General features: G+C 48.3%; 1 protein-coding gene across 1 annotated transcript in view; it reads right to left on the reverse strand.

Moving 5' to 3' along the window:
- LOC146042239 (cell adhesion molecule CEACAM7-like) overlaps nucleotides 1-19682 on the reverse strand; it is a 34484-nt gene extending 14802 nt beyond the window's left edge. The window contains exons 1-3 of the mRNA XM_083162160.1: nucleotides 19639-19682; nucleotides 8223-8582; nucleotides 23-292 (exon numbers count right to left, since the gene is read on the reverse strand). Of these exons, the coding sequence (XP_083018286.1) occupies nucleotides 23-292; nucleotides 8223-8582; nucleotides 19639-19660 (652 nt within the window). The 5' untranslated portion in view covers nucleotides 19661-19682. The remainder of the gene's footprint in view (nucleotides 1-22; nucleotides 293-8222; nucleotides 8583-19638) is intronic.
- Between the last annotated feature and the right edge of the window lie 386 nt (nucleotides 19683-20068).

Genomic DNA, 20068 nt, shown 5'->3' on the forward strand with positions numbered 1-20068 from the left:
CAGTAATCTGTCAAGTACTTACGGGATACGGTCACTGGGTAGGGATCGCTGATACTCCTACTGATTAGGTTTTCAGCCCCGCATCTGTATTCTCCTGTGTCTGCCTGTTTAACATTAGAGAATGTGACCGTCTTGTTATCTGCTGATAGGCTGGGTCCAGAGGGGAGACTGAGGCTGTTCTTACTCCATAGTATCCTCTCAGCTCTCTTATTGGTGTCACATGTCAGGGAGAATGCGCTATTTTCCTTGGGCTGAGGTGTAGACGCTGTGACCATAGGCTTACTGACCCGCTCTGTGGATGAAGGAACATAGAAGCTAATAGATCACATTTTCACATTGTCAGTTATATTACTATGTAAAATGACACAGAAATAAAATTTATCTGGTAACTAATAACTACATTTTGCTCCTTGATATGATAAAATCCCCATCATGCTTTAACAGATCATTTCATTTACTAGAGGATCCATCATTGAAAAACAATCCTTTGTGAGCCCAAGTATCATATTGCCACTAGGAAACATTGGGCAATTGTTGACTTCTTTCTAATGCCCCATGTGTGGGGGCAACCAGGCTGCCTTTTCCGGGGACTGGTAGTAAGGAACCTATTAGATATGATGACATGGGCAGTAAAAGGAAGTCACAACAATGTGGGGCTGGATGTAAGGACACGAGTCCGGCGGCCAGTCTAACTGGACGTTTTCTTAAAGGGGCAATCATTTTCAAGGCATAACTATGTCTTGTAAAGGATTGCCCCTTTTGAAAAAAAAATCAGAGTTTTTCCAGGGTCCTGCACAGCCACCAGACTCTCCCAACTCCAACCTTGGCCTTTAATTTTTCAGCTATTTCCTACCTATCAAAAACAGTGATTTGAAAATGCAGAGGTTATTTTATGTACAATGGCCTAAGGGCCTGATTCAGAGGTGGACATAGTGTGGCTAAATGTGTCATCTTCAGTCCCTTACTCAGATACACTGTGATAACTGTGTCAACTAACAGTCAAGGATGCAGCCACTGACTTCAGTACACCCCAGAATATGTGGCCAATGTCACCTATTTCAGCAACACTTCCCATTAAACCCACAAAATGCCTGATACTAAGGCACCATCACCACACTTGCACACTGTGGCTCCTGTGCGCAGTTCCAAAACCATAGCTCAGATGGAGCAAATCAAGACAGCGTCCAAGGCTGAATCAGCCCCTTAGTCTGGCCAAAGCTTGCTTGATATTAAATCTGTTTTTGGATTATAAATACTAGTTCTGATATGGCTACAAATCTCAAATTAGGGGCCTATAGTACTACAGAGTATGGATGAATTGTATTTCTAGGTCAGGGTTGGCTACTTTTATGCTCCCCTCACCGGTAGGAGGCAGCCTGATAGAGGAAGCAGGAGGTGAAGCTGGCAGGTGTGCTGTGAAAGGGGCGGGGTCGGCAAACACATCATCATGACCAAGGCCCGTGCTGTGAAATGACAGTATTTCACAGTGGGGGGCGGGGCCACGATGACATGATTTGCATCATCAGGTCCCCACTGATCCCATGCCGAGGGAGGATTGCGGGAGGCTTCCTGGGGGCCATGAGGAAGATACGATTTTCAGGAGCCTCCCAGCATTCCGGGAGGGTATGCAAGTAAGATCTATGTTCTACCCTCTCTTAGGTTGTAAATAGGACATTGCGCACTTGACAAACCAGTCATTTCAGCCAGAGGGACTGCCAAACCTGTGACTGAAATGACTGGTTCATTTGGGCCCCCACAATAAAAGAAGCAATGCTCAAAATAGCACATCATATAAGAAGAATAATCTCATGAAATAGAAGAGGCGCAAGGTGGAATTGTCCCTGGAAAAGCCCACCCACCCTTAGGTTGTAAATAGGACATTGCGCACTTGACAAACCAGTAATATCAGCCAGTAATATCAGCCAGAGGGACTACAAAACCTGTGACTGAAATGACTGGTTCGTTTGGGCCCCCACAATAAGGCACAGACTGACTGATGTCATCATTCGCCATCCTAATCTTCACTCTCATCAGTGTGTACACTAGGGCGGAGTGAAAAAAATTAAATTGAGAAATTCAAAATCGGCTAGTGTGGAAAAGTTTTTGAATAAGAAACGTGCAAAAGCATTTTGAGTCAACATCTTCTGTTCTGGCAAGAGGCTTAAAGTTCAACTTTTTAGGTGAAAATAACAAAACCTATGAAGATGCTCCGATCTAGTTAAAATTATGTCAGGATATCTTAGAGTGGTTCATTAATATACTATTGTGACCATGAAAATGGGTCAATTATTAGGGATTTTTTCTCCCGCCAAAGTCAGTCACTTTGCACTACGACAAGCTCATACTGTTTTTTACTGTGATAAAGTATTAGCCTCCCATTAGCCTTGTAACTGTGGCTAATGGGAGGCGGGGGACGGAGTCAGTGTATGGAGCTTGCTTCTCCATTAAGCAGGAACCGGAAGTCCTTAATTTGTTTTTAATGCGCAGCTTGTACAACGCTGCATGGAGGCCGAACAATTACGCACACCTTCTGACAGTGTGTGCACTACACACTATGGGTGCACTACACACAAACACTACACACAACACTACACACAACAAGGATTTGTTTGAATTTCTTTTGTTTTTTTAATGCGCAGCTTATACTGTATAACGCTGCTTGGAGGCCGAACAATCACACACCAACCTTCTGACAGTGTATACTATGGGTGCACTACACACAAATAATGAATAATTAAAGAAAAGAAAAATTGATTAGGAAGTTCTTGATAAAAGTCTAGCCGACTAAAAACATCGAACGGAGAACCCCAAAGTGGTCTGACTGTTTTTTTTTTTCATGCTTGAAGTCCTGGTGAGTGCCGCCATATTGCCCTACACATATATATGTAGGGCAAAGCCAGAGGCAGAACTCTGGGAGGCAATGGAGTCATCTGCCGCCGGGCTCCTGCTCTCAAGGGGGCACTTCTCCACCACTGCCAGTTTAAATCCATTAATTGAAAGCCATCAAAATCGCTTCTGTGGCTGAGTTCTGAAATATATGTGTTCTCCCTCTCTGTATATACATACAGTATATAATATATATTTCATAACAGACTATATATATTTTGAAGAACGGTGTGTGTGTGTGGGGGGGGCACCAATATTCATCTTGCCTCCGGGCAACTGGGACAAACTTACGCCACTGGGCAAAGCCATCTGCACTGCACAAACCCCTCTGCTGAGTCTGCACTGACTGCACTGCCACAAACTCCTCTGCACTTCACATCACCCCTCTACACTGCACAAAAACCCCTCTAGTCTGCACTGCACAACACCCCTTGGTGTAATATCACGGCGCCCGTTACATAGTTAGCGTAGCATCCCTGTCAGAATCAGCGTATTGTTCCAGCAGCCAGCGTATCTGTCAGATTCGGCATAGTGTTCCCGCGGCCAGCGTAGTGATGGCTGCAGAACCTGTCACAGTGTTTAACCTGCCACAGACAGAGGAGTCAATGGCTTTTTTTTCAGCAGCACCATTTTCTGCCACTGACACAAACCTGTGTTAATGGACACCCAATTCACTTGAGTATGAAGGAGTGCATGTGGCGCTGCCACATTAAAACTTAAAAAAAGGTCAGTCTCCATGCGGTACATTGGTTTCCGGTGTGTCGTATACCATTTCTTACCCTCATCCGTTTTATTTATTCATGGGCGGAGGAGCTCACAAGCATATCGTTTTGTGAGCGACAACTAAAGTTGTCGAACAAAACCACTGTGCTGTACAATAACCTTATGCGGGAGGCCTGCACCATGGATTTAATGTTGCAGCCCCAACGCTGGATTGGCGGTCCGGGAAAAATAGTTGAGGTGGATGACAGTCTCTTTGTCCAGAGAAAAAGTCATGTCGGACGCTTGCTGCCTCAACAGTGGTTGTTTGGAGGCATTTCCAGAGACACCGGTGAGTGTTTTGTAATGCCTGTGGAAAGACGTGACGCCAGCAGCCTGATGTCCACCATCAACAAATATATAGAACCAGGGACAACTATATATTCAGATTGCTGGCGTGCATATAACACCGAACAGCTGAAGCAAGCAGGGTACCACCATGCACGGGTGAACCACCGGTATAATTTTGTTGATCCGGACACTGGGGTTCATACCCAAAACATCGAACGCCTTTGGGGATCGTGTAAGTGGTATAACAAAAGGCAAAGGGGCACTGCGCGCCAGAACATGGACTCCTATCTCCAGGAATTCTTTTTCCAAAAAACTGTTGTCGCAGAAAACGCTTTCCAGCGTATACTTTATGCCCTTACTCTGCTCCCAAACGCTGACAAGCAGACGACACAGATGCAGACACAACTGCATCAACTTCAGCTGCAGGTTCTGTGAATGCAGAATCAGAAGAATAACTGTTTATTTTCTTTGGTCTTGATAATTTGATATTATTGTTCTTTGTTAAGTTGCTTTTTTCTTCTTTATTATTTACTAAAATCCAGTTACCAGTTATCAGGGTATTCAATCCTCCCAAGGGGGAAAGCAGATGCTCCATCTGTCTGAATTTTAGGCTCTGTATATACAGTATCAAAATTACAGGCCACTCACTGACCTCCAGAGGATCAGGACTATCCTGACGGTCAGCAGCAGCAGCAGTTTTTTCTTTACAACTGTGGAGCCATTTTTTACTCTTTCAGAAGCAGTCACTCTCTACGGTTACCGCTGCAGTCACCAATATGCCATGGGGTGCCTAGAATAATTGATTTCACATATTTAATGTCGGTACAAAATTTGATAAAAATTGTGGCTGTGTCTGGACTGTACCAGTGACAGGGCTACCCCTTCTTGGTCTATTATTGGTCTATTATTGTATTTTAACATCTTGTGACCAAATAACCTAATATATTTCGCTAGCTCACAGCAACTTATACGTGCCCAGAACGGTGACAGGGATTGGACACATTTATATATTACTTCCTCTGAGCTCCCTGTTCATCAATTACCTGTTTAATGAATTACTTATTAATTGAATCTATTTGCACAGAAAAAGTTATCTCTGTGACATCGATACTGCATCAGTGGTAACAAATAGGTGTATACGACCGTACTATCTGAATGTAGACTTTTTGTGTTGTTTGTAGTTTGTCTATGTGTCCATAAAACATATTTTAGTAATATACAATAAAATCTATATTTTAGACTAAAAAAAACCTTTTTATCTTACATAAAAAAAGTGCCCCAATCATACAACTCTATCGGGACTGGAGGTGGTCGCCGGAACATGTTGGGTGAATAATGGTATGTAATATTTCTATTCAACTTGTTAAAACCTGACGAAAATACCTAATAAAGAGGATTGAAATGTTCACTATACACCTGGAGTACAATGTCTGCTTATAAGCTTGGATTGCTGCACATACTGTATCCATATGTCCCCCCCCCCCCCCCGTCCCCCCATGTAGGCAACCAGCTAAGTTGCGTAAGTCTGTCCCTTCTTCTCTCCATGACATGATCACTCTCCTGATCTCTTCTTTCTCACTCCATCTCTGACATTCTCTCACTCCCCTCCCTCTTGCTCCTCACTCTTTATCTCTGACACCCTATCACTGGCTCTCCCTCGTTCTTGCATTCCCAATTTTCCATGAAGCCGTCTCTCGCTCCATGACCACCCCTCTCTCCATCGTTCACACTATTTCTCTGATGCTCTCTTGCAGCACAATGCACCAAGTAATGGCTGTACATCCAGCTGCCCACCACATATCACATATGCACTAAAATATACAGGTCCGGATGCTGTAACATCCGCGCCCCCTGTCTGCCGCACATCGCCGGCTACCGCAGACTTAACTATCGCATATGCTCTAACATATGCGATAATTATGGCAAAGGACACCTCTTGCGTTAAGAGCTGTCCTGCAATCTTGCCGGCGATGTGATGCGGGTCCCGGCGGCTCCCCCCTCCCTCCATTACCTGGGGTTGCTGCTGCTACATGCGTGTGGGCTCTCCTCCTCCTCCCTGCACCCAGAAGAGGATACAGTGCGGGAAGGAGGAGGTCAAAGGTCCAGGCAGCACAGTGCTGTGCTGCCCGGTCAGATGAGGGGGAGGGTAGGTGCGAGGGGGCGGGGGTCCGTTCGGGGCAGCGTGGGTTCGTTAAGAAGACCATAGGCTTCTATGGGGTATTGCCCTATACCCCCCGCAGCGAACACCCGCCGTGCATACCAAAATGTGGTAAAAACCCAGATAACGGGGTTTTTACCGCATTTCTGCTTTAGAGAATCTCCCCCAGAAGGTAGAATTGTGTAAGAGTATCCGATAGAACCCCCTTTTTCCAACTCGTGTTGGTAATTATTTATGTCTCCTTTGAAACCCTTTCAGGTTCCCCATACCTTTCTTTCTCACCCCTTCGAGTCATCCTTAGTAATATATACATGGAACAGAGAGATCAAGAGTATGTCCCATGATGATTGAATTTAGATAGTTAGAATAATCTTCATCATTAGATATTGGATAGGATTCTCCTTTATCTTTACACACTGGGCAATTAAATACATAGACGAATGAGAATTCAGAATATGTATATATCTATCAAAATTGTTTCTTTCTCCCGGCAAATAACAACTAAATATTGCCATTATTATGTTATCGAGGTGATTAGAGAGGACATATGATACATGTTTTAATTAAAGAGATTGCTGCATAGAATAACCCGGCAACAGAGACGCTAAATCAGTCATGTGACCGGCTGCTAAATCAGAAAGAACAAGCCGGGTAACCTAGCAACTAAGACGCTAGAAATGAACTCACTATGCTGACAGATGCCGAAACCAACCACGTGACCGGCTGCCTTGATAGAATGGTCAGCAATAGAGACGCCGGAGCCAGTCACGTGGTCGTCAGCTGTGAAGAAGCCGGGTAACCAAGTAACTAGGACGCTGAAAAAAAACATGTGACAGGCTGCCCCAATAGATTGTGAGCGGCCGGAAAACAGCCGCCCACCCAGCAACGGAGGACGCCCGCACCACCTGAAATAGTATGCTAATCAAGGGCTGTACCTCCGTTATACAAATGTGCAATAATAAAAGCCTAATACTAAGGCCAGAATAAGGTTTATTTTACCATTTTCTTAAGTAATTATATTTCATTGTGTATGTGTATAAATGCTGTTTTTTTGCCTCCTGTTCATTTCTTTGATTTTGTGAGATTTACAAATGATTGGATATTCTCAGCTGGGGCTGATAAATCATGTGACAAATAATACCTGGGTATATAAAGCCAGCCCCAATACAGTCAGCTACCCACCTTTGATAAAGCCACCTGGAGTGGCGAAACGCGTCAGTTAGCTGCTTGGACCCCCCCTCTATGTGCTGACTTGTGCCGGATTGTAGCCTGAACCAACCCCCGGAATCAATAAAGTGAATTTCTCACCAAAGGATTGTTCATCACCTCCAAGGGCCTTCATCATCCTAGCCCCAGCTATACTATTCCACTAAACACCATCGGATTGGACTTACCATCTACACCTGCGTTTGTCGGCAATTTGTGCCAACTTGGGCCGACCGCACGGAAGATCGGTGGAGGATGCACATACCCTACTAAGGGTGGTAACTATTGATTCATCAAACTTTCTATTCATTCGGGGGTACAATAGGAACAGACTCTCCGGCAACCAGCCTTATCATTAGAGGTGTCCATGAATTGATTTGATCAGATTTTTATTGTGTTATATGTGTGTTATAAAGAAAATGTATGAGTTAATCACGTTATTAAAATTTTCTGTAAACGGATTATCCAATCTATTCCAATTTTTCTATCCTCAAAATTGTGCGCTGCTTTAATTTATTCCCTTTTTTCTGCTCCCCCACAATGTGCAACACAAAGGGCAGCCCTTCCGATAAGCGCTGCCTGTTGCTATCTCTGCCGCTACCTGAACCTCTGGGTCTGTAACCCAGGAGTCCCTCTGTGCATGCAACAGCGGGGCATGCTGGGAGAGATCCGTGTCAGATCCCTCACACAGCAGCATCACAATGCATGGTTTTTACAGAATTTCTATTTTAGTATATCCCGGCTCTTTCTTCTGTTCCCTGAAGCATTGTAGGGCCCTTTAAAAAAATTGCTATGGGGGCCACAAAGTTCTCACTATGCCCCTGGCTGGAGCTACCCCGGTACCCAGCCTTACACAGAGGTGACCCAGCTCATTACCCATCACACGGCCGCCTGGGGCAGTTACACCATTGTTACTACTCACCATAGACAGTCAGGGTCACAGAAGATGTTTCTGGTCGACTATAACCAGCCTGGCTCTTCACTGCATAATTACCAGCATCAGTTATATGGAGATCTGTGATCAGTAATGAGCCATTAGGGAAAGGTGTGATCCGTGAGATGTATAGAGGACCAGTAACTAGTGGGGAAGGATCATGTAGACTATATGTGAGGATTATATATATATCATCTGTGTTTGGTCCTTTATACCAAATAATAGACTCAGTCGTCGAAGTGACCCCAGTAACAGCCAGGGTGACAGATTCGCGGATCGCCGGATACTGAGGGATCAGCTGAATACTGATGTTTCCACCGGTCAGATCCATCCACAGACTGAGGAGAACTGGAAGAGAAGAATCCAGACATCAATCATCAGCCAATCTGACAGTGTTACTGCGGGATGTGGTGGTGACAAATACGTCTGTAGGGTACTAGTGATAGCAGGAGACATGACGTGGGCACATAATGTAGATGAAATATGGAAATATACATATGGGTGATATGGTAAAGAGTAGCGCTAATATACAAGTGACATTGCTCATTTTGGCCCTTCTGAACCATATAATTTGTAATATTGTCCACTATGTACACACGATGTCGCTAACGATGCGCACTCCTGAGACCCGGGCCACAGACAATACAATACAAATATTCATTCCCTTGTTTAGGGAATATATCTGTCTCAGCTGCTGCTCATATTCAGTAAGTAATTGGAGAAACGTCCTATATAACCACCATACAATGCTATATCCTGGGCAAAGCCATAGAACCAGTGGCGGCCTGTACCTTTTCTGGGGAGGGGGACTGACCTAGATGCAGGCACCCCTCTGTCGCTGCCGCCGGTCCCTGCAGTGAGTTACTACAGTGGCCGATATTACCTGGGGGGGCAGCAGTCCTGCCGCCCATAGGTAAAAACTGCCACTGCATAGAAAATATGAAGTGCTGCTGAGATATACTTTTATCGACACATTAATTGATCAAAAATATATTTCTAAAAAAATCAAATAAAGCAAAAAACATATTCTAGATTTTCTTATCCACAGTGATAGCGATTAATGATTATTAGGCTTGGTACTTTTCTTTATACTAAAAAGAAATGCTGGAAGATCCTTCCCATAATATTCTTATTCCTTTCTATAGGATAGTCACTTGAAGGGCTTAATATTATCAGTCCTGTGCCTGCAATCAGCCGCCTATGATATTAGAGGCATATTACAGTTAAGCTTTGAGCCAGCCATTCATCTACAGACCGATTGTCAGATTGGGCTGGTTGGAACAAAGTCCTGGTAATGGATGAGAGCAAATTACAGTTGACCATTTGTTTTGAAATGCTGGAAAACTGCCAAACTGCCATTCAGATACTACCAGGTTTTTGTTCCAACCAGCCCAATCTGACAATTGATCTGTAGATGTATGGCCAGCTTTACAGTGCACTGACCTCTCACAGTGCAGTCTACAGAGATGACCTCACATTAGCTGGCACCAACGCTCAGGGGCAAACGCAGGATTTCTAAAGGGGGGTTTCCAAGTGGGATGAGTCAGGCCGCGGAAGGGGGGTTAGGTTTAGGCACTAGTAAGGGGTGACTTAGGGTTAGAAAGTTCGGAGGGGTTTACAAGTTGGGGTTAGAGATAGGCTGCGGGGAGCCCTGCCTGGATTCTCCATATCGGGATGTTAAATGTATCCCTTTGAGATATTTGCTGTATTTATGTATGTATGAATTTATTTATTTATGAACCGTTTCTTATATAGCGCATACATATTACACAGCGCTTTACAGAGTATAGTTGAACATTCACATCAGTCCCTGCCCCAGTGGAGCTTACAATCTATATTCCCTACCACATATACACGCACACACAGACATTCTAGGGTTAATTTGTTAGGAGCCAATTAGCCTACCAGTATATTTTTGGGTTGTGGGAGGAAACCGGAGTACCCAGAGGAAACCCACGCAAGTACGGGCAGAATATACAAACTCCGCACAGTTAGAGCCATGGTGGGAATCGAACCCATGACCTCAGCGCTGTGAGGCAGTAATGCTAACCATTACACCATCTGTACTGCCCCATATATATATATATATATATATATATATATATATATATATATATATATATATATATATATATATATATATATATATATATATATATATATATATGTGTGTGTGTATGTATATATGTATGTATGTATGCACCCCTCTGACGAAGTCTGACGACGAAACGCGGATAGCAAGTCACTTGCTATCTGGACACTGGAGAGTGCACATCCACAGGGAGCACTAAGGAGACTCCTTTGCCTTGATTTTAAGCCATTTAAAGGATTAAGGGACTCCATCCTTTTTTGAGGAAAAAATTATATACATATATATATATGGGATACGGTCATTTGGTCTACTGCATTATGGTCGACAGTCATTAGGTCGAATCCATTAGGTCGACATGCTAAAAGGTCGACATGACTCTAGGTCGACATGGGAAAAGGTCGACATGATTCTAGTTCGAAAGGTCATTAGTTCGACAGGTCATTAGTTCGACAAGGTCATTAGTTCGACATTGTCTATGTCGACATTCACAAGGTCGACATGGAGTTTTTCACTGTTTTTTGAGCCAACATGTGCCGACAGGCGGTATTTCATGCCCTACCATCCACTAGGGCGTGGTGGGAGAATAAAATAGTGTGCCGAGCGTAGCGAGCGCAGCGAGCGATGCGAGGGGATGCAGTGCACTTTAAACTGTGTCCATGTCGACTGTGTTGACATTCAGGTAAAAAAACAGTGAAAAACCCCATGTCGACCTTGTGAATGTCGACATAGACAATGTCGAACTAATGACCTTGTCGAACTAATGACCTGTCGAACTAATGACCTTTCAACCTAGAATCATGTCGACCTTTTACCATGTCGACCTAGAATCATGTCGACCTTTTAGCATGTCAACCTAATGGATTCGACCTAATGACTTTCTACCATAATGCAATAGACCAAATGATCCCAACCCATATACAGTAGGAGCAAGTTTCATCTTTGCTCCTTTGGTCATGGCTAGCCATGGCTAGCCATGGCTATTCTATTGTTCTCAGCTGCAATACAATACGTATTGCAGCTGAGAACAATAGAATAGCCATGGCTAGCCATGGCCAAAGGAGCAAAGATGAAGCTTGCTCCTACTGTATATATATAATAAAGTTCCCCCGTTTATGTGGTTGATTTATGTCTGGACGTATCTTTTGAGAGGTACATCATTTCCAATACAATAAAAAGGTGAAGTTATTATTTATCTAAAATGGTTCACACCATCAACCCATAATTGATTCCCTCCAGAGACAGAGGGTTTCAACAATTGGTGAGCACATATTTTACTCCAGCAATTATTTGGCCACAGTGCCAAATTAGCCAAATTAACCTGGATAAAATTTCTGTCGACATGGAGTGCTGACATCAGCATCAGCTCCCATTTGTTTTGAAGTACTGATAATAACACCAACCACCTGGTACTGCTGGCTGCTTATTATTATACTGGGACTCTGTATATCCATGCTTTTCTAAATCTGAGCCTACCCATACGCAATCGGAAATTCCAATCCCCATATATGTGCTTACTGATAGTATTGCAATTTATGGATGTAACTACTGTAGGAATTAATAATGTATGAATTTGCATAAGTGTCCCACAGATGTCATTGTGATCACCTTCTATTTCTATTCAGAAATTTATAGTTTTTTTTTTATATTTTATTACTGTATTAATAAATTTATTGATTTTTATGACAATTGCGCTCCTTTTCTTATCAAGAAATACCTGTGCTTTAAAGTTGAGTGATACAGAATCACTCTTAGGAGCAGCAATATTGTTATAAATTTTAATTTAATTTATTCCCCTGTGGTGCCTTTTATTGAGAGTGTCACTAACCGCGGGTTATTGCGTGCCTGATTTTGTCCTATCTGTGATTTGCATTCTGTGTCTAAATATATCACACGTTTGCAACATCACAGATTGGCTATTGTATTGAGTCTCCTGGAACCACTGACTGCCGCCCTCCCAGGCCGCTGCCGAGTGACAGGTGATGTCCTGCAACTTTAGAGAGGTGCCTCGAACTTGCCGCTGCCTCCATTACCAAAGTCCCTCTCTAGTCAATGCTGCTGCAGCTTCCGGGTGCCCACCGCTGCTGCCAATGCCGAGTCGCACTACTGCGGCTTCCTGGTGCCGACTGCCTGCCGCTGCAGTGCTCAGTGCGCCTGCCGTCTCCCTTGCCTGCCGCTCCCCTAGCACAGAGATTGTGGCTCTTCAGCAACCTCATCCTGAAGAGCTGGCGGCATAAGCTTGTGAAAATCCGCCTCTGTCTCTGCCCTGCCAGGTACTCGGGACGGAGAAGTGGCAGCAGGTCACTCAGGAGCAGCGTCAGCAGGACACTATTGAGGACATTCAGCATTCACAAAAAAAACCTTAACCTCTCAGGGGGGGGGGGGGTCTCTGGGCTCCCAGAAACCACCCACGTGTGTGCCACTCAGCGCTGTAAGCCTGTTGCAGGTTATTTATGCATGCAGACTCCTGACGTTTCACAGGATTCCTGTTTGGCTGTGGTTGAGACGATGGGCAGTATTCAATGAGAATTTTGACGATGTGCAGCGAATCCTGTTTAGGATTCCCTGCACATTCCCCACTGCCCGCCGCGTCCGGGAGCCTCGCCGGCTCAGTATTCAACGAGTCAGGGGCTCACTGCCCCTGACCGGCAAATTTTAACTCCTGCGGCGATGCCGCAGGGAGCCTGAGGACGGCGGCAGGCAGGGAGATGGAAGTCTCCCTGCCTGCCCCAGAACGTTTGTGGGGGGGAGGTGGGCTCCCCGGGAGCCAGGCAGCACAGGCTGCCCCCCAGGATAGCCAACAGGGGACCGGGTATTCACTACACCCGATCGTGCATATGTAATGATTGGGTGCAGTGAATATATGAATATCTAATGAGCGGCTCGGCTCCCGGCCCCCTGCTGGCTGCTGTGTAAAAAAAAATATATATATATTTTTTAATTAAATATATATTCATGTGCTTACAGCACATGAATAAAAATAGCATGCCCCTCCTCAGAATAAAATTCCTGATTTTTTTACACCAAATGTAAAAAACAAAACACTTTATTTAAAAAGTTCACATTCCACTTCACCATAAAAAGATAGCGATTGCTACTCGGTGAATCATGGCTATAAAAACCTTGAAATGTATTCGCCATCTGGTCATTGAATAGGGTGATTCACCGTTTTAGTCAAAAAATCGCCGTACAGCACGAAAATAGCACAAAATCGCCATAAAACATGGCGAATCAGCCTCATTGGGCAGTATTCAATGTCAGAAAACAACAATTGTCCAGGGGCTCAAATTACAGGTTTCTCTGCCTTTCCCCGAGTATCAGCGGCTTCCTCCATCCTGTTACACATCAGGAATCTGCACGCCTAAACGACCTTCCAATAACAGGCATAGTACAGTGTTGGTGCAAGCTACTGTGATGCAATGTAGACTACATTGTGAGAGGACAGACAGCGTCAGCACCCAGTTTTAGGGAAGACAGCAGCAGCACCCAGTTATAGAGCAGAGAGCGGCAGCAACCGGTTATAGAGCAGACAGCGGCAGCACCCAGTTATAGGGCAGACAGCAGCAGCACCCGGTTATAGGGCAGACAGCGGCAGCACCCGGTTATAGGGCAGACAGTGGCAGCACCCGGTTATAGGGCAGACAGTGGCAGCACCCGGTTATAGGGCAGACAGTGGCAGCACCCGGTTATAGGGCAGACAGTGGCAGCACCCGGTTATAGGGCTGACAGGGCAGCAACCACTTATACGGCTGACAGCGGCAGCACCCAGTTATAGGGCAGACAGTGGCAGCACCCAGTTATAGGGCAGACAGTGGCAGCACCCAGTTATAGGGTAGACAGCGCCCGCTTATAGAGCAGAGAGCGGCAGCAACCGGTTATAGAGCAGACAGCGGCAGCACCCAGTTATAGGGCAGACAGCAGCAGCACCCGGTTATAGGGCAGACAGCGGCAGCACCCGGTTATAGGGCAGACAGTGGCAGCACCTGGTTATAGGGCAGACAGCGGCAGTGCCCAGTTATAGGGCTGACAGGGCAGCAACCACTTATACGGCTGACAGCGGCAGCACCCAGTTATAGGGCAGACAACGGCAGCACCCAGTTCTAGGGCAGACAGCAGCCCCCAGTTCTAGGGCAGACAGCGGCAGCAACCAGTTATAGGGCAGACAGCGGCAGCAACCAGTTATAGGGCAGACAGCGGCAGCACCCAGTTATAGGGCAGACAGCGGCAGCACCCAGTTATAGGGCAGACAGCGGCAGCACCCAGTTATAGGGCAGACAGCGGCAGCACCCAGTTATAGGGCAGACAGCGGCAGCACCCAGTTATAGGGCAGACAGCGACAGTGCCCAGTTATAGGGCAGACAGCGACAGTGCCCAGTTATAGGGCAGACAGCGACAGCGCCCAGTTATAGGGCAGACAGCGGCAGCACCCAGATATAGGGCTGACAGGGAAGCAACCACTTATACGGCTGACAGCAGCAGCACCCAGTTATAGGGCAGACAGTGGCAGCACCCAGTTATGGGGCAGACAGCGGCAGCACCCAGTTATGGGGCAGACAGCGGCAGCACCCAGTTATGGGGCAGACAGCGGCAGCACCCAGTTATGGGGCAGACAGCGGCTGCACCCAGTTATGGGGCAGACAGCGGCAGCACCCAGTTATGGGGCAGACAGCGGCAGCACCCAGTTATGGGGCAGACAGCGGCAGCACCCAGTTATGGGGCAGACAGCGGCAGCCCCCAGTTCTGGGGCAGACAGCGGCAGCGCCCAGTTATAGGGCAGACAGCGGCAGCACCCGGTTATAGGGCAGACAGTGGCAGCACCCGGTTATAGGGCAGACAGTGGCAGCACCCGGTTATAGGGCAGACAGTGGCAGCACCCGGTTATAGGGCTGACAGGGCAGCAACCACTTATACGGCTGACAGCGGCAGCACCCAGTTATAGGGCAGACAGTGGCAGCACCCAGTTATAGGGCAGACAGCGGCAGCACCCAGTTATAGGGCAGACAGTGACAGTGCCCAGTTATAGGGCAGACAGTGACAGTGCCCAGTTATTGGGCAGCACCCAGTTATAGGGCAGACAGCGACAGCACCCAGTTATAGGGCAGACAGTGGCAGCACCCGGTTATATGCAGACAGCGTCAGCACCCAGTTATAGGGCAGACAGCGTCAGCACCCAGTTATAGGGCAGACAGCGGCAGCACCCAGTTATAGGGCAGACAGCGGCAGCACCCAGTTATAGGGCAGACAGCGGCAGCACCCAGTTATAGAGCAGACAGCGGCAGCACCCAGTTATATGGCAGACAGCGGCAGCACCCAGTTATAGGGCAGACAGCGGCAGCACCCAGTTATAGAGCAGACAGTGGCAGCACCCGGTTATATGCAGACAGCGTCAGCACCCAGTTATAGGGCAGACAGCGAAAGCACCCAGTTATAGGGCAGACAGTGGCAGCAACCAGTTATAGGGCAGACAGCGGCAGCAACCAGTTATAGGGCAGACAGCGGCAGCACCCAGTTATATGACAGACAGAGGCAGCACCCAGTTATAGGGCAGACAGTGACAGTGCCCAGTTATAGGGCAGTACCAGTTATAGGGCAAACAGCGACAGCACCCAGTTATAGGGCAGACAGTGGCAGCACCCAGTTATAGGGCAGACAGTGGCAGCACCCAGTTATAGGGCAGACAGCGACAGCACCCAGTTATAGGGCAGACAGCGACAGCACCCAGTTATAGGGCAGACAGCGACAGCACCCAGTTATAGGGCAGACAGCGGCAGCACCCAGTTATATGACAGACAGAGGCAGCACCCAGTTATAGGGCAGACAGCGGCAGCACCCAGTTATATGACAGACAGCGGCAGCACCCAGTTATAGGGCAGACAGCGGCAGCACCCGGTTATAGGGCAGACAGCGGCAGCACCCGGTTATAGGGCAGACAGTGGCAGCACCTGGTTATAGGGCAGACAGCGGCAGTGCCCAGTTATAGGGCTGACAGGGCAGCAACCACTTATACGGCTGACAGCGGCAGCACCCAGTTATAGGGCAGACAACGGCAGCACCCAGTTCTAGGGCAGACAGCAGCCCCCAGTTCTAGGGCAGACAGCGGCAGCAACCAGTTATAGGGCAGACAGCGGCAGCACCCAGTTATAGGGCAGACAGCGGCAGCACCCAGTTATAGGGCAGACAGCGGCAGCACCCAGTTATAGGGCAGACAGCGGCAGCACCCAGTTATAGGGCAGACAGCGGCAGCACCCAGTTATAGGGCAGACAGCGGCAGCACCCAGTTATAGGGCAGACAGCGACAGTGCCCAGTTATAGGGCAGACAGCGGCAGCACCCAGTTATAGGGCAGACAGCGGCAGCACCCAGTTATAGGGCAGACAGCGGCAGCACCCAGTTATAGGGCAGACAGCGGCAGCACCCAGTTATAGGGCAGACAGCGGCAGCACCCAGTTATAGGGCAGACAGCGACAGTGCCCAGTTATAGGGCAGACAGCGACAGTGCCCAGTTATAGGGCAGACAGCGACAGCGCCCAGTTATAGGGCAGACAGCGGCAGCACCCAGATATAGGGCTGACAGGGAAGCAACCACTTATACGGCTGACAGCAGCAGCACCCAGTTATAGGGCAGACAGTGGCAGCACCCAGTTATGGGGCAGACAGCGGCAGCACCCAGTTATGGGGCAGACAGCGGCAGCACCCAGTTATGGGGCAGACAGCGGCAGCACCCAGTTATGGGGCAGACAGCGGCTGCACCCAGTTATGGGGCAGACAGCGGCAGCACCCAGTTATGGGGCAGACAGCGGCAGCACCCAGTTATGGGGCAGACAGCGGCAGCACCCAGTTATGGGGCAGACAGCGGCAGCCCCCAGTTCTAGGGCAGACAGCGGCAGCGCCCAGTTATAGGGCAGACAGCGGCAGCGCCCGGTTATAGGGCAGACAGTGGCAGCACCCGGTTATAGGGCAGACAGTGGCAGCACCCGGTTATAGGGCAGACAGTGGCAGCACCCGGTTATAGGGCAGACAGTGGCAGCACCCGGTTATAGGGCTGACAGGGCAGCAACCACTTATACGGCTGACAGCGGCAGCACCCAGTTATAGGGCAGACAGTGGCAGCACCCAGTTATAGGGCAGACAGCGGCAGCACCCAGTTATAGGGCAGACAGTGACAGTGCCCAGTTATAGGGCAGACAGTGACAGTGCCCAGTTATTGGGCAGCACCCAGTTATAGGGCAGACAGCGACAGCACCCAGTTATAGGGCAGACAGTGGCAGCACCCGGTTATATGCAGACAGCGTCAGCACCCAGTTATAGGGCAGACAGCGTCAGCACCCAGTTATAGGGCAGACAGCGGCAGCACCCAGTTATAGGGCAGACAGCGGCAGCACCCAGTTATAGGGCAGACAGCGGCAGCACCCAGTTATAGAGCAGACAGCGGCAGCACCCAGTTATATGGCAGACAGCGGCAGCACCCAGTTATAGGGCAGACAGCGGCAGCACCCAGTTATAGAGCAGACAGTGGCAGCACCCGGTTATATGCAGACAGCGTCAGCACCCAGTTATAGGGCAGACAGCGAAAGCACCCAGTTATAGGGCAGACAGTGGCAGCAACCAGTTATAGGGCAGACAGCGGCAGCAACCAGTTATAGGGCAGACAGCGGCAGCACCCAGTTATATGACAGACAGAGGCAGCACCCAGTTATAGGGCAGACAGTGACAGTGCCCAGTTATAGGGCAGTACCAGTTATAGGGCAAACAGCGACAGCACCCAGTTATAGGGCAGACAGTGGCAGCACCCAGTTATAGGGCAGACAGTGGCAGCACCCAGTTATAGGGCAGACAGCGACAGCACCCAGTTATAGGGCAGACAGCGACAGCACCCAGTTATATGACAGACAGAGGCAGCACCCAGTTATAGGGCAGACAGCGGCAGCACCCAGTTATATGACAGACAGCGGCAGCACCCAGTTATAGGGCAGACAGCGGCAGCACCCAGTTATAGGGCAGACAGGGGCAGCACCCAGTTATATGACAGACAGTGGCAGCACCCAGTTATAGGGCAGACAGGGCACCCAGTTATATGACAGACAGTGGCAGCACCCAGTTATAGGGCAGACAGTGGCAGCACCCGGTTATATGCAGACAGCGTCAGCACCCAGTTATAGGGCAGACAGCGGCAGCACCCGGTTATATGCAGACAGCGTCAGCACCCAGTTATAGGGCAGACAGCGACAGCACCCAGTTATAGGGCATACAGCGGCAGCACCCAGTTATATGACAGACAGAGGCAGCACCCAGTTATAGGGCAGACAGCGGCAGCACCCAGTTATATGACAGACAGTGGCAGCACCCAGTTATAGGGCAGACAGCGGCAGCACCCAGTTATATGACAGACAGTGGCAGCACCCAGTTATAGGGCAGACAGCGGCAGCACCCAGTTATATGACAGACAGAGGCAGCACCCAGTTATATGACAGACAGAGGCAGCACCCAGTTATAGGGCAGACAGCGACAGCACCCAGTTATATGACAGACAGTGGCAGCACCCAGTTATAGGGCAGACAGCGGCAGCACCCAGTTATAGGGCAGACAGCGGCAGCACCCAGTTATATGACAGACAGTGGCAGCACCCAGTTATAGGGCAGACAGCGGCAGCACCCAGTTATATGACAGACAGAGGCAGCACCCAGTTATAGGGCAGACAGCGGCAGCACCCAGTTATAGGGCAGACAGCGGCAGCACCCAGTTATATGACAGACAGAGGCAGCACCCAGTTATAGGGCAGACAGCGGCAGCACCCAGTTATATGACAGATAGCGGCAGCACCCAGTTATATGACAGACAGCGGCTGCACCCAGTTATAGGGCAGACAGCGGCAGCACCCAGTTATATGACAGACAGCGGCAGCACCCAGTTATATGACAGACAGCGGCAGCACCCAGTTATATGACAGACAGCGGCAGCAGCCAGTTATAGGGTAGACAGTGACCCAGTTATATGACAGACAGTGGCAGCACCCAGTTATAGGGCAGACAGGGCACCCAGTTATATAAGAGACAGTGGCAGCACCCAGTTATAGGGCAGACAGGGCACCCTGTAGTAAGACAGTAGACACAGCAAGCACCCACTGAGGATACCACCCACAGACAGACAGAGTACCGTCCTGCACCCTCTTCTATGCTGGAGTGAAGATGGCACCAATTGGCAGGGACTTACATTATATAGGACCCAAAACCCAGGAAAACCCATCCATGGCAATATGTGCTATATTATACATGTGATAATGTAGTATAGATGTATCATTATATATGTGGCACCTTACCTGCCGTTACACAGACCCTCATTGTAGCTGTCCGCTCAGTGTGTCTCCTGTCAATCATCTGCAGAATGAGGAATCTGTGCCTAGTTATGTAGCAATAGAGCGGCTATTTCTTGTGTCACAGCCCAACCACAGAACATCCCATTCCTGTAATCTAGTGACACCATCAGAAACCTCATGCTGAATAGACCTTATTGAGATCCCTTCACAGATAGCCTGCGTTCGCACGAGGAACAATGTTTTGCTAGTGCGCATGTGCATTTCTGCGCATGTGCTGTGGTCCCATGAGAATGCTTAACGTTCTCATGCTAATGAGGGCGTGGCATTGGAGGAGTGTGGGCAGCTGACATCACCTGATGGTAACTTCCCGCCCATTTCCTCCCCAGCATGCACGCATATGTAAAGTTGTTTAGAGCTACTGTACCTTACATAT

This window comes from Crinia signifera, chromosome 19, assembly GCF_055691185.1.
Source record: "Crinia signifera chromosome 19, ASM5569118v1, whole genome shotgun sequence".
In the NCBI taxonomy this organism is placed as follows: domain Eukaryota; kingdom Metazoa; phylum Chordata; class Amphibia; order Anura; family Myobatrachidae; genus Crinia; species Crinia signifera.